The 24288-nt window shown below is 38.0% G+C and overlaps 1 protein-coding gene across 4 annotated transcripts in view; it reads right to left on the reverse strand.

Annotated features, from left to right (window-relative positions):
• Positions 1-18081: 18081 nt before the first annotated feature.
• Positions 18082-24288, reverse strand: part of clcn3.S (chloride channel, voltage-sensitive 3 S homeolog) — a 47328-nt gene continuing 41121 nt past the window's right edge. For 2 of the 4 annotated variants that reach the window (XM_018234706.2, XM_018234720.2), the window contains 2 exons: positions 22095-22170; positions 18082-19556 (listed from right to left, as the gene is read on the reverse strand). In XM_018234706.2, the coding sequence (XP_018090195.1) occupies positions 19395-19556; positions 22095-22170 (238 nt within the window). In that variant the 3' untranslated portion in view covers positions 18082-19394. 4 annotated transcript variants of the gene reach the window in all.

Here is a 24288-nt window from a genome sequence, read left to right on the forward strand (position 1 = left end):
CCAAAAGGCCGAGAAACGATACTAAATACTAGATACAAAGTTTGAAAATAAAACAAACATTATTGACTAGCCCTATGAAGTATCAATAGGGAGATCAATACAACTTGTGGTGATCACAACCTAAAGGTTGGCAAATGTGTCATGAGTAGGGTCCTCAGCCCAAAACAAAGTATATGAAATAGATTTTGGCACTGATGAGCTCATGGTATTTACATAGTATTAACCTATTGAACAGGAGACACAGTTGACTACGGCGATTCTCTCCAGTCTTAGGGACATTCAGAGCCACTGTCAATCTTGTTAGCAAACTTGGTCATGAAAAGGGCACAAATGTCACACTCATTTTGCTATTATTTTTATTATTTGTGCATGCATCCCACAGCTGATTTCACTGGTCTCAAAGTTAATCTGCATGTTACCCAAGACCCAAATGTCTGGTTTAGCTCACCACACAAGTGGTTGAATCATGCAAAGGTACTCTCTTTTGGGAGGGAGAAGAAAAGGACTTTAAGGATAATGTAATAAAAGGTACAAAGTTTGCCCAGGTCTAATAACCCATAGCAACAAATCAGATATTTGTTTTGAAACCAGTTTTCTTTAAATGCTGTGGGTTGGGTGGTATTTCCTATTGATTAGCCTTTAACCCCGCGCTTGACCTTCAGCTAATCAAGTGATGCTACTACACTTTATGTAAAGTATCTAAAATTTGGAGAAAGAAAGCAGAGAAAAAGCAAATATAGGCCTGTAAGACTGGCTGAGCCAGCAACACATTGATAAGTGGGGTACAAATTAAAGGCCAATTCAAGATCAGGTCCCAGGCAAGGTCAAGATTTGAAACAACCAGAGGCACAGATATACATTCAAATACTCTACAAATGAGGCCTATTGTTGGAATAGAAGGAGTCTTACACTATCACTAAAGTATATCTAGTATAAGTAGTTCTAAAACAACTGGACTTGCTGAGTAATCATTGAAGACATTTCACTACTCATCCGAGCAGCTTCTTCAGTTCAACTGACTGGATTAGTGGAAGAGTTTATATGCTGAGGATTTCCCACACCAATCACAATGGCACATTGTAACTCTGAGAGGGGACATCTGAAACTCACCTAGGGTGATTCTGTAGGGTTACTGTGATAGGATTACAAAGATAACCTTCTGAACGTGCCAAATTTATGATGCACTGAATAGGCTGGAATCAATTAGCAGAAACAGGATCATATAGTGAACATAAGCCAGGCGACAGCCCTCTACACAATTACTAACCTTACAGAGATCAATGCAGTGGTATCTTTGCGTGTGTGTAGTCGATGTTCCTGAGTCTGAGTGAGCTTACTGCTACTACTATGCTGTTTATAAGCCCTTGTATCCAGCTACACCTTGTCTACACATAGGAACTTACTAAAAGTGACACATCAGCAAAAGATTGCATAATAATGGGGGCTGCAGAGACCCGTTAAACACGCCGTATACAGGCCAATAAGATACTGTCTGTCATTTTTATTGGCCAATACAGTACCATCTTTAATCAGTATACCAGAAGCAGTAACAACAATCTATACTGAGAGTATAATTAACTATTGAGAGATTAATACGGCAGTCTTGAGCCAAGGAAAATAAAGCAACTTGCACAGTCACAAGGAGCCGACACCAAAACAGAATGCAATGGTTCATCCAAGTGTCCTGTGTTCAATATATGAGAATAGCTTGGTATGGGGAATTATACTGATCGACTGCAGTTCACAATTAACGTTCAATCTCAGAAATTCTATGAACTCCCTCAGTGAAGTAAACTGTGAGCAGTATTTTTCCTTGATGTAAAATTAATAACCGGTGCTCTCCTGAGTCCCAGAACCTCCCGCTGTGTGTTCCTTTCTATAAATACAATCAGCTGCCCCGTTCCCACTGCACCTTATAACAAACACAGCACTGACATTATCTATCTAAGAAAAAGACTTTAGTTAATGAAAACATCACACGTCGAGGTAATGTATAGAAAGATGTCAAGCATTTTGTGAAATTAGAGAAATGTCAATTTAACTTAAATTCTGTAGTGCAGATCTTCCAATGCAATTCCTAATATAAGGTTATCACCTTATATTTTATTTTAAACTTTTACAAAAAAAACAATTGAAATACTCTGTGACAAACTGTGCAGCAGACTTTTTTTAATAGTCAAGAGCTTCTAAAATGATAAATGACCGTCTGGAAGGGGAAGAAGACAAGTTTATGAATATATATATATATATATATATATATATATATATATATATATATATATATATATATATATATCTATATATATATATATATACAGTATAGTGAATAAATTATATATATATAATACACAAAATACACAAAAGCCATGAATATCTTGTAAATTATATCCTTATAAACGGTGAGTTCTGATGTCATTTCTGTCACATGACTCACTAAAACTTGTGTATTATAATAAATAAAGTACCCCCAGTTGCAAAATATGAGGATATTATAAGTTACCGAGGAGTTTCATGACCATATAAAAACATGAGGCCGAAGGCCAAGTGTTTTTATACAGGTCATGGAACTCCGAGGTAACTTATAATATCCTCATATTTTGCAACTGGGGGTACTTTATTTATTATAATACACAAGTTTCAGTGAGTCATGTGACAGAAATGACATCAGAACTTACCGTTTATAAGGATATAATTTACAAGATATTCATGGCTTTTGTGTATTATATATATATAATTTTTCAAGGACCTGCACTCCAGTATTTAGTGAAAATATCAGTTTTTATTCATACTTGTGCATCAAGTATGCAGAAGTATTAATAAAGACTGATATTTTCACTAAATACTGGAGTGCGGGACCTTGAAAAATTCTGTCTGTCTAATTTTGACCCAGCACCCAAAGTGGACTAAGACTGGATATGAGTGCGAGCGCTTATAGGCTTACGATTAATTGTCAAACAAGGATACAAAAGCAGGATCAGCACTCACTGTTATTTGTGATATTGTGATTTCACACAAAATGGTCATCCTTGAAAAAGGTCTCCATGTGAGACCGAAACGTCAGATAAAATGCCATTTTGTGTGAAATAAATCACAATATCACAAATAACAGAGAGTGCTGATCCTGCTTTTGTGTATATATATATATATATATATATATATATATATATATATATATATATATATATATATATATATATATATATATATATATATATATATAGAAATCCGGTTGTAGTTAACAGCGCACACTGGAAATTTTTTAAAAGAATTAATTTATTTATCAAATGTTAAAATTCACATGTATCGACGTTTCGGTCCGGATCTTGGACCGTTTTCAAGATGCAACATGTGATCACAAACAGCATTTTTTATACCCACACCTATTGAAAATGGTTAACTAATCGTAAAACGGGATGTTTCAGATGTCCTACTTGTACATCTTGTAGGTACATGAATCCTAATCAGAGTTTTTTACATCCACATACGGGGAGAAGATTTGCCATTCGATTCCACATCACTTGCACTACCACCCATGTCATTTATTTAATCACCTGTCCATGCGGCCTTTCATATGTGGGAAAGACAGATCTTACTTTGCGGCTCCGGATGGATGCCCATCGGTCAGCTATCAGTACTGCCTTTAGGGACAACTGCACAACGAAACCAGTGGCAAAACATTTTTTGGAGAAGGGGCATCGTTTACCCACTTTCAAATATATTGGCATAGACCATATACCACCACCCCGGAGAGGTGGTGATAGGTCAAAAATGCTTCTCCAGAGAGAATGTTTTTGGATAAAAAAACTTAATACAATGATGCCAAATGGTCTCAATGAACAGTTGTCCCTCTCATGTTTCCTCAGTGAAAGATGAGGTTTATTTTGAAGTAATCATGCTTTTTTCTGCATTTTTGTTTTTGGTTTTAAAGAACATTAAGACTGTCGAATTATGTAATAATGATTGTTGAACTAAGGTATAATTGAATATTAATGTGCAACCATGTATCAACACCAACAGTTGGGTGGATACATCTTTGTGGAATGTTAACTATGAATTAATAACATTTAGCATTGAGACAGCCTTAATTGTTTTCCATGTGTGATATATGTTGGTGATTTCATTTCCTGTCTTTCAATAGGTGTGGGTATAAAAAATGCTGTTTGTGATCACATGTTGCATCTTGAAAACGGTCCAAGATCCGGACCGAAACGTCGATACATGTGAATTTTAACATTTGATAAATAAATTAATTCTTTTAAAAAATTTCCAGTGTGCGCTGTTAACTACAACCGGATTTCTATACAATGGACATGATAGCAGCACCTGGTTCCTGTTAGTTTTTGAAGGTGTGCGAGAGACCTTTTTCGTTTTTTCTATATATATATATATATATATATATATATATATATATATATATATATATATAAACACAATTATACATTGAAATATAATGATTCAAAATCTCTAGGCTAATGGGACATGGGTCAGTTTCCCCTGTCTATGTCACTGGAGAAAAGCCAATCCACAAAGTTCCACGCCATGTATGTGTAGTTATACAGACAGGATCAGAACAAAGTTTATTGAACACAGAATGTGGACACTGACATCTGCTGGTGGAAAATGAAACTACACATTGACACTGAAAGGAAGAGAAAAAGCAAATGAAAAAAACTTTGTTCTGATGCTTTATTTTGGACACATGACGTCAGTTTGGCGCCATTTTCACTAATGGGGGTGGGTATTTAATGAACACATCATTGTTACACAATATCCTTGAAAAAGGGCCCCAGGTGGGACCGAAACACCCGATTAAGATGTAAAATTACTTAGAAATAAAAAACGATTTTTTTTCATCTACAATATTGTGAGTGCTGATCCTCTCTACATCTACACTATATATATAAGCTGGGAGAAAGTCTCGCACTCACAGGGCTTAAAAATCCAATAAGTATTTTATTATTTTCCTCTGTGAAATAATAAATTTATATTTATATACATTTTTTTATATAATTGTTTTTTTATTTATTTACTTATATTTGTGTTTTTCGTTTTTGCACCCAGGCACAGCTGATCTATTTTTGACGTGAGTGCTGGTATCCCTTCAGAATATATATATATATATCTTCCAAAGTAAATGAGTGCACACTGGGAACCTATCGGCAGTTTAGTTTAAAAGCATAATTTTATTTAAATAATTAAAAAAACAGGCCGACGTTTCGGTCCGACTCTAGGACCTTTTTCAAGACCATTAATCTAATAAAGGTCCTAGAGTCGGACCGAAACGTCGGCCTGTTTTTTTTTAAATTATTTAAATAAAATTATGCTTTTAAACTAAACTGCCGATAGGTTCCCAGTGTGCACTCATTTACTTTGGAAGATATTGATTATGCGGATTCTGAGTAGCACCTGGGTTGCTTGCTGAATACAGTGGAGTGCGGATAACCAATGTTTTTATATATATATATATATATATATATATATATATATATATATATATATATATATATATATATATATATATACACACACTGTCAGTACATGCACACTTGCAGTTTCTTATGTTTAATAACAGTTTAAGCACTTGGCGGTGCCCCAAACAAAGCAGGAAGCTACAGAATGGTGATACTAATTATAAACATCATCACATTCAAGAAAAATGAATAAGGGGGATATTTACTAAACTCTGAAAATTTCTTACTATTTTCTTAAAACCACCGCAACCAAATTCCGTGCACTATGTTATCGTATCAATAATTCTTCATGAAAATATTCTGATGCAGGAAAAGACTCGATGAAAAAAAAACGAATCTTACATTTTTTTCGAATTTGTCACTGAAAACTGCGACTTTTTCAGATTTGATACCTGAACTGCGACTTTTTCGGATTATCGCCTGAAAATATAAAATGGGTTAAGACTTCCGGGATACCTTGGTAAAGGCAGATGTGGGTTCATTGGCGAAACCAGGACAAAGATTTTTAGGGGTACGTTCCCTTGTCTAAATTGTGTCAGTTGCAACAATATCACTAAAGGCTCCCAGTTTACGTACCCACAGACAGGAAAAAGGATTGATATTAAAAAGTATTTTACATGCAATTCAACTTTTGTGGTGTACCAAATCAAATGTCCCTGTGTGGGAGAAACCACACAAAAGGTCAAAGACCGTATTAAGCAACATAAATCTAATGTCCGCTTTGGATGTGTACACCTTCCAATCCCAGCACATTTTGCTGAAGCTAGACACACAGTGAGCCAGCTACGGTACCAGGTGATTGATAGCGTAGAACCCTTGAGACGTGGAGGCGATCGGACCCTACAGTTAAAGAAATTAGAGATGAAATGGATACAGAAATTAGGTACGCTGGAACCAGGTGGTTTGGACCGGGAGTATACACCAATGCTTTTTATTTAATATGGTTGACCTGATTTTGTGCTAACATTGTTTCGTATTTTCTTGTTTTTAGATCAATGCAGCTCACACCCTGGGAATGACTGTGTTCAACAATACATAGGCATTTTCGCCAGGGTAATAGAGCATACAAATTGTGAGTTATGATTTTAATATGCTGAATTGTTCATTCTTAACAAATGCTGAATTGTTCAATTCGATATACAATATTCGGCAAAGAGATGGACTTTTTATGAACACTGCACACTTCGAAGATGGATTTTAGACGCTTTATTGAATAATGATCAATTCACACAGTTTTAAGAGATATTTATTAAATATTTATTGCATTTATGTCACAAGGGTTAATATGAGGTAACACTAAATGGGAGGAGTGGATGTCCCCCTCCCCCTACCTAGCTATTTAAGGGCTCTTACTGACGAGCGTTTTTACCTGCGCTCCCCTGCGTTCCATTTTTCTGCATTCAACCACAGGGGAGCGCAGGGATAGACGCATTACATTTTTTCCAATGGGGCTTTACTCACACAGGCGCGTGTAAGCGCCGAACGCAGGTTGAGACGCAACATGCTGCATTTTTGCTGCGTTCGGCTCCTACACGCGCCTGTGTGAGTACAGCCTCATTGGAAAAAATGTAATGCGTCTATTCCTGCGCTCCCCTACGGCTGAACGCAGAAAAACCGAACGCAGGGGAGCGCAGGTAAAAACGCTCGTCAGTAAGAGCCCTAAGGGAGTTCATGTTACACTGTGGATAAGCTTGATAAAGGGCTGGTTATGCCCGAAATGTTGCTTCACTTGTCACACAAATCAATTATTTTTTCACTGAACTGGAGTGCTGCTGGAATATATTTTGGAGATTTCATTTGACCTGGGCAGACAGAGTCACAGTCGGCACCCGACGCTGCAAAGAGCGGTGAGAATGATCGTGTAGCACTACTTTCTATGTATACTATTGCTGTACACCACCACATTAGAATTTCAGTCTCATTACAGTTGGATCTTGTTGATGTGGGGCCATGTTGGCTTGTGAAGCAGGTAAACTCAACGGGGCCCAGCTAAGTAATTATTTTAATAATAATTCTTTTACTTGAGTGAACTCTAGGGTTTTAGAGTAGGGTTTATGTCAAACATAAAAGGGTCACCCAATGGTACCTCACCTTCACATTGGGGTTGTGGCCCATTGACAAATGTGTACTAAATAAATGCTACGATTGTGGACATGAACAAATTAATCTTTAATAATTTCTCAATTGCAGACACCATTAAAGGTGCAGCACCTAAACGAGATCGGGATCCAGTAGACCTTTAGCTGGTGATCAGTAGATCTCAAAACGCCGTCATCAAACAGCTTGACTAAATCACCCTCCTATTTCATGCTTTTCATCCAGATATTTATTACATTAAGGTAACAACAAATAGTTGTTTGATAAATAAATGTATTAAAAGTTGTATTTCGAATTCAAGATTTTTTTTTATAAAACTCCCCTAAACTCCCATAAATTTGACCAATCAAAATGTATTAATAAAATCAAATTATTCCAACTCAGACTAATTTAAACAACCTAAATATTTCTATGAAAAAAACTTGAATGTCAAACGACCTAAAAAATTTTAATCAAATTCGATCAAACTGGATTTGAGTTTTTCTATGAAAAAAACTTGTCAAGAAGGCTACAAACATCTCCAAATTGATCCCTGGACCTCTCTCATTGACTTAAAACAGCAATTCAGCAGGTTTTAGGTGGTGAATAGTCGAATTCCAATTACAGGGCCAGAATATGATAAATCTTGAAAATCAAATTTGAATAACTCCCTAGTGGAACTTTAACGTTTTGACCATTAAAAAAATTCTAAAATTTGAATTTTCAATTAGACCCTTAATAAATCTGCCCCTAAAAGTATACCAAGTATGGACACTCCTGACCTAAACCCTTGTGGGCAGAACCATAAAAGCTACATTATTATGGTTGCAATTCAGTGTATTTTCTCCAAGTTGGACTTTTTACACCTTGAACATGCTGTGGGGTCCATCCATATGACTCACTGCTCTGTTTTTATTGGTATTAGATTCGGCTGAATCCAAAATAGTGGATTCGGTCCATCCCTACAATAAACTGAATAAAACAATGTGCAACAATATACAACAAATGTGGAAATAGTTAGCCCTATAGAATGTCTCTCTCCTACCGTTCTTTTTCAGTCTCTCCACTGCATACTAAAATATCACAAAAAAGAAAAATATTGCTAATAAAAATATATATCCCAATATTTTCTTGTAGAACAGTGCCTAAAGCAAACGGAGAAAGCAAAAAAACAGGAACAAAATATGGTGTAGTATTTTTGATTATTCTTATAACACCCTTGTGATGAAAAAAAGAAAAACAAAAGTATATATATTTTGCTAGTGTGAGTTCCTTTTTAAAGAGACTTTTTCTTCCTGTCCAAAAATGTGCACAGTTTAGATTTGGTGTTTAGATTTGTTATTTCTGCAATGCCCCAGAATTTTTTGAGAAAGGAGTGGAAAATCATAATTTGTCAAATCATTGAAGATGTATTAGAGGTCACTCTATTAAAATCACCAGACATCAGGTCTCTCTACATGCAGAATATGTGCAAAAGGCAGTTATTTTGTAAGATTTTGTTTGTACTGGAATCAGTTATTTGAGTGAGCTCTAATACATCTGCTAGGAAAGGAGCCCCCCTATAAGATATATTGGATCTGTCAATGAATATCTGACACCCAACTGCTGCATGAAGACAGAATAAAGAGAAACAGATGCTGAGAGAGGAATCGTGAAGATAAATGATGCAGAACATGTAATTGATTGTATTTAGAAAGTTTTCTAAACTTCTAGAAAGTCTTCTTTCCGTATGATGAAGCTTATATAAAATTTTCATTTTGGCGATAGTTCCCCTTGAAACATCCAGCCTAGTTTGGCATATGTGGAAAAACCTAAACGTGACATTGCCCTACAGATTTGGCCTCCAGCTCCAAGGAATTTGACCAGATCCCTCATTCGACACATTGCCTGAGAAAGTGCCTAGATGAACTCCCCCCAGATTTTTTGGAATGCGTTTGTTGTCAGAACAATAAGTTGACTGAAAAAATGGTATTTTGGGAACGAGAGAGAAAAAAGTTTACAAAAAGAAGGTCCTAAAGGGTGGCAGTTTTTCTGTAAGTATATTTCAGGGGAGGGATGAGAATAGAAAGCAAAACCAGTGCAGAATGTATACAAGTAATTTGCATAAATGAACAACTATATCACAGAATCAACTTTTCAAACCAGAGGCACTGTGAATGCCACCCTCAGCATCAGGGCTGTAACTACAGAGTAGGGTTGCCAGGTCTCATTTTCAAAACCAGCTACAAAACCTGCCTACAACTAGCCAAGAGTCACTTCAAAAGTAGCCCAAAACTAGCATAAGATGTGCAGTGAGAAAAAAATCTAAAAAAATAAATATATGTGAAAATATGCCTTTTTCAAATTTTCAATGATTTGCAAATTTTTCCATGAAGTAAAATGCGACAGATTCACCCATCACCAGCGGCGTACTTACAGAGGGGGGCCCATGAGGTATAGGGGCCCTATAGGACCCTAATACATATACAATTTCAAAAAATATTGGTATAACAGGTCAACCTAAAGCCATTTTGGTGGCCAGTAGATTTTTGCCCCAAAATTGCCTAAAATTGAGAAAAGTCACCAGAAAATCTGAGAATGTTTAAGAGTAATGGGAGACTGGGGTACAGAGCCCAAAATCTGGTAACTTCCGACTTCTACACATGTCAGTCCCGTTGCATGTTGGGTATTGTAGTCTTACATTAAACTTGGCAGCCGGCAAATTGTTAGACAAAAACTATATTACCCAACATGCATTGGGAGATGCAGGCTTGGCACAAACTTTGGCTGGTTTCCAAACTACAAACCAGCCAAAGGCCGAAAAAGTAGCCCAAATCCATACTTTGGCTAGTTTGCAAAAATGCTGCTCCTGGTAATTTAAGAGCGAATTTCAGGGGGAGGGTGGGGCAGCAGCAACTGCTGCTGCCTCAGGCAGCGGAGGGGCCAGGATCGCCCCTGTGCTTCGTACAGGGCAAGTGATAGAGGAGAGGTGTATCTTACTAACCATCAGCCAATTGCCTGGGCATAGTAGAGCATGCTGGGAATTGTGCATATAAAGAAGCAGACGTTTAATAGGTACAATCTTGTCTGTGCGAGGCTCGAGGTGTCACTTTACATGGGAGTTAATTACAATACATAAATACCCTTACATAGTGATAAAAAAACTATAATAGACAATACACCTGGTGCTGTCAAACTATTTGTATTCATATTTTCTGGGCAGACGTCATTTATGTATGCCCAAGTATTGACATGTTGCTTGCCTTTTAAAGGGATCTAAATCCAAAATATGTATGTATAACTTAATATAGAACTAATAGGTTGTAAAATGCAGCACAGTTGTACAGTTTAGAAAAGTACTCCTAGGGAGGACAAGCAAGCATAACTATACAGAGATTAAGTTGTGGTAAGAGACAAAGTAGGAAGGAATCCCTGCCCAATAGAACTGTCTTACAGTGATTTTTATGTTTTGCCAGGTTTTTGGTGTTTACATCCCCTTTAACAAGACTTTCCTGAGATATTTCCCTGGCATTTATTCTTAAACTCTCAGGTTACAGATTAAACTCAGTATTTGTTTGCACACTTCCACATATTATTTACTTATACTGCCCTGAACATCGTCTAGAACAGGGGTAGGCAACCCGTGGCTCCGGAGCCTCATGCGGCTCTTCATCCTGCTTGCTGCGGCTCGGTCTTGCGGCTTTGCCTGTCATGCCGTCTATATAGCCCTCACACCTGCTGGTGGCTTCTTGAGTGTGCGACCACGGTACGCTAACAGTCAGCTTACCGCGGTAGCACACTCAGGAAGCCGCCAGCAGGTGTGAGGGCTGTATAGACGTCCCAGGAGTGACATGCAAGCCGCAGCAATATGATTCATCATGGTCCTTACATCGGTCACACACTCAAGACAATAGACGGAAGACCAGCATGGAGCTTCAGAAACAGAAGTCACATTAAACAGATGAGAACACTAGCATTTAATAGGGCTATTCATTGTTTAATTTATTTCAAAGTAGGCCTGCATGTACACACTGCACTTCTGTTTGTTGTATTCTGTTTGTTGTAGCAGTTACAATTAAAAAAAAAAGGTTAAAACTTTAAAAGTTTATAAGCTGTTATGTTTTACTGCTCCAGACTATTTTTCTTTAGTGGAAGAGGGGGCAAAATGGCTCTTTTGATAGTAAAGGTTGCTGACCCCTGGTCTAGAACAAATCTAGAAGTTTGCAGGCCAAATATGGCCCTTATGCCCTCTGCTTGATGCTGGTGTTTTAAAATCCATAACTAATACTACATGAGAAAGGATAAAAGGTGACAGCATGGGGTTCCTAAAACAGCCCTGTCCTAGAACACAGTGAGGATTTCAGCAGTGTTCGATGTTTAAAATGTTCCCCTTTACAGTGTGAAGAAGCACAAAAGGATGTCAAAAAGAGGCACTCGGAGAGGTCGGGGATACCAAAGGATATACGTCAAGAGGAAGAGACTCTGTATTGTCTCACCATGCCTGAAGATTTCTACCAGTTTTGGTCTTTTTGTGCAGATATTGACCCAGAAACACCCAGTGGTAAATTGTATTCCTGTAACTTTTCCAGTTTTATACCTAAAGTGCATTTATGAATAGTACAGCTGGGGAGGGGGTACAGGAGGGACTCCAGCAAGGGGGCTCCTTTACAGAGTGGGCTCAAAGAAAAAAAATGAGATTTCACAAAAGGACAGGGCTTGTCAGTGGAGTTTGGGAGGATCAGCAGAACAGTTAAATGAATTGTTTTGCTGGAGGCAGTTGAGGAAAAGATTTGATTAGTCTTGAGTCAGATGAAATGGATAAGAGCTTGTACAGACGACCACTTAAACCTTTGCTCCCCTGCGTTCAGAATCCTTCTGCCCAGCCGAAACCGAATCCTAATTTGCATATGCAAATTAGGGGTGGGGAGGGAAATCGTGTGACTTTTCGTCACAAAAAAAGGAAGTAAAATTTTTTCCCCTTCCCACCCCTAATTTGCTCGGATTCGGTTCGGCGGAATCTTTCACAAAGGATTCGGGTGTTCGGCCGAATCCAAAATAGTGGATTCGGTGCATCCCTAGGGGAAAGCAAAACCCAGTTTCATATGACTTAGTATATTGGTAGTATATTGGTATGTAGATTAGTCTACATTTACAAATAACTAAATGTTTTCATGTATACTGGAAAGTTTCATAGCATTCCATTTTCTTTTATTGTAAAGGCATTCTCCTTAATGCCAGCACTGGCTTACTCTTAAGTACAAAAACATCACCATTAATGTAACAAATCAGCCATCCACATGCTTTTATAGTTTTACAGAGACAAATTCATATTATGGAAATTATGCTGCTCTTATTTTCGTTCATTTTATTCAGGGACTCTCCCGAAGACCTCCCTGTCTTTGTTGGAGCCAATGAAGCGGCAAAAGGATGTTTAATTACTCAGCTTGGAGATCATCTATAAAGTAAGTTTCTTTCATACAACTGAGAACAGAATCAGCCCAATGTCCCTTTGTAGAACCATATAACATGTTTTCTACATTCTTTAGAAAGTAAATTGCCTTTGTTGTTTAAACTGATATTTTCATATTTGGCAAATACAGAAACCATTCATTTGCGGATATTGATATCAGTTTCAAGATAGTGACCCGTGCAGCTGTTATTATTCCTTTACAGCAATATGTAAAGGGGAACTCCACACAAACATAATTTAAAGGAGAAACAAACCGCAACATAAAAAACCCTACCCTTTGTAGACCCCCCCCCCAGCCTAGACAGTATCCGGGGCAAATGCCCCTAACTTTATACTTACCCCTCAGTGCAGATTCTGTCCCCCGCAGTTCACAACAGCCATCTTCTTTTCTTCGTTAAACTTAAGAAGCAGATCCTTCGTTTTCGGCGCATGCGCAGTTGGAGTAATTTTCCAGTCCCAAAAAACCGTGCATGCGATTAAAGCCGCGAACATTTCAGAAAAATGGACCAGAAAATTACAATGGGTAGGGGTTTTGTTTGTTACGGGTTTGTTTCTCCTTTAAGCTTTTTGAAAAGTAAATATAATTTCAAGCAAATTTGCAATATAAATCAATTCAAACATTTTTTTTTCTGTCTTCCAGGCAACATGCTTCCAACAAGCTCAAGGAAGTTAAAGATAGAAATCAATCAGGCACAATTAAAGATCTGATAGAGAAGCTAAAAATGTGGGTTACTCATTGGAGCAAAAGTCTGTCACAATGAAACGACGTGTGAAGAAAGTACATTGCGTTTCATCTCCAAACTGCTAAATAGTCCTTCCATTTCTGCTTATTAGACAAGTGATGATGCAGATATATTAATTTTATTAAGCTGCTCTTTGTTTCTTATTTAGGTTGTTACAAAGTCCTTCCATGGTGCAGGTCTTGTTGTGGATAAGAGTGATGTTGGGTATAAGGAGCTTCCAGAGACAGACGCTATGTTGGACACTTTTAATATTGGTCTACTGGAAACGTTGCCTAAAGAAAAGACATTTTATCCTAAGCAGTGTTCCAGTATACAATAAAAGAGATATAAAGTAATCCTAATATATGGTTTCTATGGACCTTTCACTGAAGCTGTGATACCCCCCTGTCTTTAGCAAACCTGAAAAAAACCTGCAAGAACATTGTGGAAGCTCCAAATGATGAGAAAAGAGTGAAAGCTTTTGCACGGATCCAAGAGATAATGACTTATGTTCAGTTTGCAAATGATGAATATGATATTGGATATGAACTTGGAATGGAACTCTTCTGTTATGGTTCCCCTGTAAGTAAATCAGCCCGAGACACTGAATCTTTACTTTAAACACAAATGAGGGTATTGGCAAAACTGGATATACCCTGAAATTGGAGTGAAGTCTTCTCACACGCGGTGATACGTTTTTTTTCTGGTCTTAACTTTTAGAAACTTTATACAGGTATGGGGCCTGTTATCCAGATTGTCGGGACCTGGTGTTTTACGGATAATGGATCTTTCTGTAATTTGGATCTTTATGCCATAAGTCTACTAGAAAATCATGTAAACATTAAATCGGCGGGTTTTGCTTCCAATAAGGATTAATTATATCTTAGTTTGGATCAAGTACAATGTACGGTTATTATTACAATTAAATTAAATTTTGGATTATTTGGATAAAATGGAGTCTATGGGAGACGGCCTTTCCGCAATTTGGAGCTTTCTGGATAACTGGTTTGCAGTTAACGGATCCCATACCTGTACCACTATTTGACATTATTCCTGCAAACAAAGTGAGGTAACTAAAACCAAAAGTTTACTTACCTGAAATTGTCTAAGTTTTTCTGACAGATCTTCTAATGTTTAAGGTTTCTGCACCAGCCACAATCCACCACAGGCAGCAGCAGCCAGGACAAGCTTTTTGTAGCTTGTAATCGTTCCCCCCACACCAATGTTACCTCACATACACAAAGTTTTTTTGAGCGCACACAGCAATTGATGCTGGTCTGGCTCCGATCACTCCAGCTTCTGCTCTTCTGGTGTCCAGGCTACAGGGGTGAGAGCAGGAAAAGTAGAAGAGCCGAGTACCGCATCAATCAAATGACAGACTTGCTGCCCCTAACTGATCTGAATTCCCTGCCCTCACAGACTCCTTTTCAAGTGGGAGGGAAATAATTATTTTTGACGATGGGCTCTGGACTTGCTAGCAGTTACTTTTCAGATCTAGATTTTAGATGGCATTGTCACCACGCTTATCAATAGTCATTATGTGGTTGGGAGTCCATCCAGCTGCTTACCATATATTTTCTAACTCAGCCAAAGGGACATGCCCCGGTTCAGAAGGCAATCAGCACAAAATATTTATATCAAACGAATTGTATCATATCCTTCACTACATATATTATTGGAAAATCCAGTAGACCTCTCTCCTTTCCAGAAGACTCAAATGACTCTGGAAAAGAGGGGAGAGATCATTTGAGTCATCTGGAAAAGGAGAAAGGTCTACTGGATTTTCCATCTAGGTACACAATTACCGTTAGGATTAAATTATGAATTTGATTTCACTTGTTATATCTGATCATCAGAGCCGGGCCAACCCGGCCAGGCGCCATAGGCAACCTGCCGGGCCACGGCGCCGGCTCAGTGCGCGCTCAACTGCGCATGCGCAAAACTTCAATCCAGTGCGCATGCACGAAACTTTGCTCCACTGCGCATGTGCGAAATGTGTTTGTGCAGAAGCACATTTAAGATGAAGACACCAGCGGCAGTCAGGGAGAGACGGGACCGGACACGGGGTAGGCGGCAGAGCAGGTACGTGCCTGGCGCCCCCTCAACTTTGCGCCCTAGGCACGTGCCTACTCTGCCTACCCCTAGTTCCAGCCCTGCTGATCATGGAGGTGACTAGTTACGTTTTTCAGGAGGTTGAGAGATTAATGGCTTACTGTACATCTGGAGGCTTTGGAGGGTATTCAGATACTTAATGTTTTTAATGGAACAAATACCTTAATCGGAGAATCGAAATTGGTTGAGTTAATGACGGCTTTTAGATTTATATATGTGCAAAGTGTTTTACTCGGAAAAACATTTTTTGATGCTCTATATATTTATATATTGTCTATATACACTGTTTTATATATAAAATACTATATAAAACCTTGATATGCATGTTGTATTTAAAATGAAATTGGAGCAAATAATATGTAGTGAAAAATATGATATGAATACCTCACAGGTGTTAATCTGATATCAGGATAGATGTGAGAGGGTTAATCCGTTTTGATCCTTGATTGGTTTTAAGTAAGAAATGGGAGGGATAACCTGGGTTTAAATTCTGGTGTGGAACATATGGCCATTAGAGACACCTATGACTGGTGCCGGAGGGTACGAAACGCGTAAGGTGAACCATGTGGGGTCAGTATGTATCTGTTTTTTAATATGTGAGCACTAATAAACAAATTGTTTTTACTGGATTCAAGCCTTGGGACATATATCTTTGGATATAAATATTTTGTACTACCCTTATCAAGACTAATGTTGTAGGGATCTGGCTAGTTCCACTCTGTTTTCCATAGTCACAACATTAACTCTTTCCTTTCTGTCATTAGTCAATTCAGCAGGAACAGTCCCCTAAGTTTGCTCATAGTCTGTACAGTGAGATCCCATAAAACTATGGCAGCATAGTAGGGATGGGCGAATTTGACCCGTTTTGTTCCGCCAAAAATATGTGTGTCTTTTTTTTTTGACGCACAACGCCATACAAGTCTATGGGCGTCATTTTTCCAGCGGAACAAGGCGAAAAAATTCGCACATCCCTACAGCATAGGTATTCCTCTGTACTAAGCACAATTCAGCAGGAACAGTCCCCTCAGTCTGAAAAAATTATTTGCTTTTCCTTGCTTTTATATCCCTGTTTTCCCTAATTTTACACCAACCTTTATTTATTATTATGGAGCCCCCCAAAATAGCTGGCAGTTCTCTGTAGATGTTGTTGGTGAACTTAAGAGGTCTCAGACATTTGCCATGGTTATGAATGTAATGTAACTGGCAGAGACCTTGCACATGCCCCCCATAGTGTAACATTAAAGGGGTGGTTCACCTTCAGGTTAACTTTTATTATGTTATAGTAACCAACTTTTCAATTTTTTTCTTTTAATATTTATTTATTTCTCTCCTTCTTTCCAGGTTTAAAATGGGGGTCACTGACCCCATCTAAACAACAATGAATTGTAAGGCTATACATGTGTTGTTATTGGTACTTTTTTTTCAGGCTCTCTGCAATTCATATTCCAATCTTTCATTCAAATCAATTCATAGTTGCTAGGGTAATTTGGTCACTAGCAACCAGACTGCTAAAAATGCAAACTGCTGAATAAAAAGCTAAATAACGCAAACCACAGATAAAAAAAAAAAAACTATTCCAAAGTTTCTAAGAAAATCCCTCTGTGCACCATATTAAAGTTAATTTAAAGGTGAACAACCCCTTTAATGCTGCACTGATTAACCCTTGTCATTTGCACAGCAAAAAATGTATTTCACACTCCTGTGCTTATATCCTTTGAGTACAGGTATGGGAGCTGTTATCCAGAATGCTCAGGACCTGGGGGTTTCCAGATAACGGATCTTTCCGTAATTTGGATCTTCATACCTTAAGTCTACTAAATCATGTAAACATTAAATAAACCCAAAAGGCTGGTTTTGCCTGTAGCGTATCGTTTTTTGTTTAATTCAGTGGAAATAACTTGGACCCACGTGGTGCAGTCATGGGTCAGGTAACTGTCACTCAAAAATACTGCCGACTGATATTTTTATGTTATAATTAACTGACCTGCAACAGAGCCACTAAACACTCCAAAACCAAAATGCCCAGAATTTCTGCATGTACCATTGTATTTAGGGCAATAGTAATTGTAAGCTTTTTGCCAACCATGTTTTTGGAAGCCAAAACACCCAAAGTGACCCTCTATAAAATCACTTGAAAAGCAACAATGTCAATTTTCAGATAATCATCCTTGAGGTTGATTTAAAAATCACCCAGAATCCCATTGCCCTTTCTACTCTTCTGTAGTCAGGAGGGGAAAAAATAGCTTGCCACCCACTTACAATTTGTTTTTAATCATATTACAGATTCACAATAAACGGATTAAATACACAATAATCATTTCCAATGTATTTGACGTTATACAGTAGGAACATACTGTTCTGAGATGACCATTTAGTGCAAATTTAATCATTTCTCTGTTCTAGTGTTAGAAGGATTACCAATTTCCCTGAAAATTCATGACTCGTTCAACTTCAAGTAGAATACAAAGCAAACACTTATGTCCAGTGTCCTAAGATGTTTCTACTATCATATAGGTACGAGTTGTCGTTATTGTTCTTCAATTCTAAATAGAAAACCTTGTTAACCAGAGAATTCTCTTTTTAGTTTTACAAGGTAAGAGAGTTCACAGAATGCAGATCTGCCATACATTACAGCCATGTGTAGCATTAGGGGGAAAAAAAAAATATTTCACAATTTTCAGGGCGGGTCCTGTGCAAATTGTGCCTTAGATGTGGATTATGACACAACACTGCAAAACATATGCAGATTCAAGGGTTGCAATACAAAAATAAAATTGCTAAACTTCCCACTTCACATCAATGGACAGAGCACAAATGGATGATCTGAAGCCACGCCATTGTTGTAAGCTGCTGAACTGACTAGTTCTATGCCCTGCGGGTATAAGCCACTTCTGCAGCCCATCAGGTACAAGCTCACAGCTATAGAAAGCACATTCTTGTGTGTGATGCTGCTTTTAAAAATCTACAGTCCCTCTCAATATGAGACATTACTGTTTTAAAAGCCTCCTCTGGGAATTGACTGAGGAATTGTGGGTAGGAAGAAGGGATAATAGAGTCTGCCTATCTAGGAATGTACGAAATAATCAAAGTGTAATAATCTGACAGCTGAAACATACTGATCTTTCCTCCAGTGATAAAAAGGGTAACAAGTCTTGAATAAAGATGGCTCAAACTCAGTGTAACCCCCATTAACAGGGATCTAATATGATGAGTCTTGAATAATCAAAGTGTAATAATCTGACAGCTGAAACATACTGTTCTTTCCTCCAGTGATAAAAAGGGTAACAAGTCTTGAATAAAGATGGCTCAAACTCAGTGTAACCCCCATTAACAGGGATCTAATATAATGAGTCTTAAACACTCCTGTGCATGGCCCATTCAACTGCTACATACAGTAATTACTGCTACATACAGTTGGCCTATTACACTTCCCTCTGGGACACAGGTGACTGTCCCATGTAGCCAAGGTAAGGGCTCTGCTTCTCCTGCAATAATAAAAGGAGTGCAACAATGCTGCGAAACACCTTGCTTTGAATTTATTCAACAATCCAGGTTACCCTCTGGTCAGGGCATTGAGTTCTTTAGCAAAGATACCTCCTCTTCACTTTCTTCCCTGTCTTCCTCTGAGATGTTGTTCAGTTGAACAAGATCGACTCGGGATCGTGATTTGCCATTTGGGCCATATGACGAAGGATATCTTTTTTTGTGATAATACCAAGGAGGCGCCTGGGAAGAAAAGACAAACAAAATCTCAGTAAGTGGAGATGTCTGCACAGCTAGATAGTCATTTGATGACCAGGACACCCCACCACCACCTTCAATAGCAAGTTTTGTATATTTACTGAAGAAACGCTCCAGGCCCTAGCAGCCAAAGAGGCTCCCGATCAAAAGGTGAGTTAAATGGAACAATAAAGAACATACTGAGTTCTACAAAGAAATGTCAAGAAAACAGTTTATAAAGATGAAATGCAAGTCAGAAGCCTGACCTGGAACAAAATATTTTATAGACCATTCCCAAGTAGGAAAATGGAACATCTGTAAATGTGCCATTTCTTCCAGTGTTAAATATAAACATTTTGTGCCCAAACAAGAGATGCAAGAAGGAAAGGAAGGGGTTGGGGTATAATAAGGAGCTAGAGAGCAACTAGGTTGTGATTAACAGTGAGTGATATTTTCCTGCTTGACATGGTTAATGGAATGTTATGATCAGCAATTCTTCCAATGCCACAGTTATATACTATGTATGTAATGTGATTTGGAGTTGGACAGTATACATCAAAGTGGCATGCCTGTAGTTAAAAGTAAACATTTCAGGGTTTCAGAGTGGGGGGTAAATATTGGAATACCTGCCACAAGGAAAATTTAGATTTCAAAAACGTTTCCCAGAGAAATCTAGCAATCTCCATTCCCCATGTTGCTGAAAGCATTAATGCTAACCAGGAGAATATCACAAAGTGGAACGAGTCGAGCAGATGCCCTTGCTACTTGGTTAGTACTGTTATTCTTCGAGAGGAAGCATGAAGGTCTTGTGAATTTAAGCACAAAGCAGAGAATGCCAAATGTTGTTAATGCTGGTGTGTAGCCATTATGTGCTACAAGCTGCGGCAACCAGTCCATTATCAGTAGCAAACAATGCCCGGGCTAATGCCTATGTGCTATTCATTTCATTACTGGTTATGTTTAACAGAGATGTGGAGCAAAATAGATACAGTTACAGCAAAATGCAAGCACCAGTTAGTGTTGTGGGGAACATAGTATATAAGAGAAAACATAAAAACAGTGTCTGTTTTGACTATGGCCTGCTGGTTACTGAAGCTCCTATCACCAAGTTAATTGGAGCATAATCTTACTGTATCTACTCATACGCAGTCAGATACATGTGCCACAGTTGTAGTGGTGGTGTGATTTTGGAGATCAGTAGAGAGGTCCCAGTATAAGCTTTATTTAACAATTTTTGGGGCACACAATTGTTTACTCATCCAAAGAATGGAAGCAAAGTACTGAGCCAGTGCAATGGCTGCTATGTTAGAGAACTATTGCTGTAGTATTGTTACAGAAGGCTGGGTACCCCTAATAGCAGCTATTCTGGGTTTCCTATACACTAGCCCTGCTTTATACAAAGGACAATCGCTACGGTTGGAGGGCTGTAATACTGGAAAGAACACCAGGCTGCCACAACAAAGCCATCAAGAATATAAAATGTTCGCTTACTTTTGAAATGAGTTTCACAGGTGCCTCAACCAAAGGCCATTTATTGGGTAAAGATACTTAAAGTAACAGTTCAGTATAAAAATAAAAACTTGGTAAATAGAAGGCTGTGCAAAATAAAAAATGTTTCTAATATAGTTAAGTTAGCTGAAAATGTAATGTATAAAGGCTGTAGTGACTGGATGTCTAACAAAATACCCAGAACACTACTTCCTGCTTTGCAGCTCCCTTGGTTTCCAACAAATTGGTAACCATGCAGTAACTTGAGGGGGGCACAGGATCATAACTGTTGCTTTTGAATCTAAACTGAGGATCAATTGCAAACTCATTGAACAGTTATGTCCCATGTGGCCCCCCCTTAAAGTCGCTGACTAATTCAGAGTTGGAGAGCTGAAAAGCAGAAAGTTGTGTTCTGTTATCTTATGTTAGACATCCAGTCACTCCACCCTTTATACATTACATTTTTGCCTAACTAACTATATTAGAAACATTTTTATTTTGTACAGCCTTGTTTTATTTTTACACTGAACCGTTCCTTTAACATTAAACAGATTATTACAGAAAAGCTTTAGGTTTGTTATAATAAAGCTCGGATGACTGTAATTAAAATTATCATCGGTAAATGGTACTTTATATTTCTACTTCCAGCATCCATTAGTACATATCCATATCCAGAGGCTGCAACAGGAAAGTGGTCAAAGATAGAAAAGACTGGTTTAGCTAAGGAAATATCATTTAAGAGACGATTGGAGATGGTACAGATGACACAGGCAATTATAACCTGGAAAATAAAAAGTCAACCCATCCTGCTGCCTACTGGCTCTTCCTATAGTCCAGATAACTTGACAGTCAAATGCGAATATGTATGGTGTTTGTGTTTTAGCAAAATGTAATGTAAATGTCTTTATCTTAGAATATAAAAAGACTAAACAAAATTTTAATGATAGAGGGTGCCACAGCTCAGCTGACTTTGGGATCACTAGGAACAGTTTACAAGTTTCATGCTTCCTGCCCTCTAAATAGTGTCTATAGATTAAAGGTGGTTTGTCTAATCACCAAGGGTTCCACGTGCTGCTTTAGGTGCTCGAGAAGTTCTAATATGTTCTTCTTTGTGATGATCCCCAAGACAGCCCTGAAACAGATCATGTTATGCTAATAACTGAGTTTGAACAACAAATGGAAAAAACAAAAACAATGAGACAACAGAAAATAATGACAACGTGGAAGTGGATGAAATGATATGATTGGCACAACAGATAGTTTAGCCCCCAAAATTAGCTAAGTAGGAAAAAGCCTAGCTTGTTTAATACAATGGGACATCACAATTAACAAGTGTGAGAATGCTCGGCAACACACTGTGCATGATATCTTTGCAGAAATCCTTCTGACAAACCAAAGTAGACATCAGAGAATTTAAAGCAAGATTATTAAACAGAACCAAATACATAGAATAAGTTATATGTCAAACTGCCAATACAATGGCAAATATTTCCTACTGATGTGGCCACTCCAGACCGAGTTGGCCCATATTTGAGGCAAAAATAACAGCTTGCCCAATGGATATCTATTCAGGTATTTGCCAGGTATTTATTGGCCAGTTTGAAATACCACTGTTAAGGATCACATCAAAATACTAACAGGTGTTATATCAAAAATACTGAAACCGTTGCACTTTTTTTTCTTCAAAAATGCAACATTTCTGTCAGAACAAATTTCCAGACAGATTCAAGCGGACATTCAAATACAATACCCAACAGTTGAACTCAGTGTCAAAAAGCTAGATTCGTCTACAGATTACGGTGCTCCAACAGGACAATGTTTCTAAGCACACATTAAAAAGGAATCAACTCCTTTCAAAGGGTGTGATTCACTACACACCGCTAGGGGTGTGCACCTTGCTCAGTTTGGATCAAAATCTGTCCTCCTCATCTCTGCACAAAGGGTGGCTTTCTCTCTTTAAAAGTCCCATTTCCCGGAAGGGCCTAAAGCTCTCGAAGTTTATGCCATGTTGGGCTGGGCTCATGTTGTCACTCATCTTCAGATCTTATAGCATCAGGGACCATCTCAGCACACATGATTCAGGCTACATGAAGGGCAGCTAGACATCAGTGAAACAGTTTTACAGAGAAGCTTCTTGGTTACTTGCTCCTCTATATAGTACAAACCTTTGGCTAAACTTAGCGTTTGATAGGTTCTCCAGGTGTCAGCAATTTAAGTTTCTGATCAAAACCCACCCCTCTTTAGAATGTCCCAACTGTGTTTGTGTCCTCCAAACCAGGAAAGAGAAAAGAGAATCATCAGAACTTATTTTAAGTTCCATTTCATTTCTATATTCTGGGGGCTGCACGACTTCTTTGCCTGTTTTGTCTTTCTAATCTGAAAAGGAACTGTGTATTTTATTCTGCATGGGGCATTTTCTTTTACTTTCTAAAGTTCCTTTTACTCATTATATTTTATCTTTGGCTCTGCATGGTTGCTATGGGCCTTGTTGTTATGGCTTTCCTTTTTGTTACTCCTCCTATGACATAAAATATGTATAAATGTATTTGTTTTATATCTGTACGTAAATGCTCTCGCTCCTATTTGCTGTCTAAAGTGATGTCAAGGTAGAGCCAACTTCTTGTTTTCTATGCATCTCACATACTGAAGTTTGCCATTGTGTTGCAAACAACAACATTCCAGATAAGAATTTTCGACATCTCCCTGTGTGATATAATATGACACTAGTTTGGTAATTCTAGATCAATATGGCTAAAAATCTCAGAGAAGGCTGCATCTAGAAAATAAACAAACTGGTAAGGCAGCTTTCAATGGTACAGGGCTCCCATTTACTCCCCAGTGGGACAAAACAATGCACTTCAATTGTGCCTTTAGTCAAAAACTATTGCTTAGGCAAGACCTCTTAAAACATTGGGCTTTGGTACCCAATAACATGTATATTGGATATGCATATAAACGGCTTCATAAAAAACACAAAGTTGGAATTACCAAACCACTTACTGGGCCACCATTGTTAATATGTGGGTCCTGAAGGCAGGTTTCCAAAACAAGTTTTAACGTTATAGCCCATTAATGTGGTTCATGTTTCCATTTACAAATAAACCTACATTTAATGTCATACTAATTATTTTCATGTTAACATGCCAGCATATTGCTATTCTAAGCTAAAATGTTTGCTAGAGAAAATGTTTAAAAACAAAAAAGGAACACTTGTACAGTAAATGTGAATTGTGTGCAAGCATTCATGTAA

The sequence above is a fragment of the Xenopus laevis genome, chromosome 1S (assembly GCF_017654675.1).
Source record: "Xenopus laevis strain J_2021 chromosome 1S, Xenopus_laevis_v10.1, whole genome shotgun sequence".
NCBI classification, from domain to species: Eukaryota; Metazoa; Chordata; class Amphibia; order Anura; family Pipidae; genus Xenopus; species Xenopus laevis.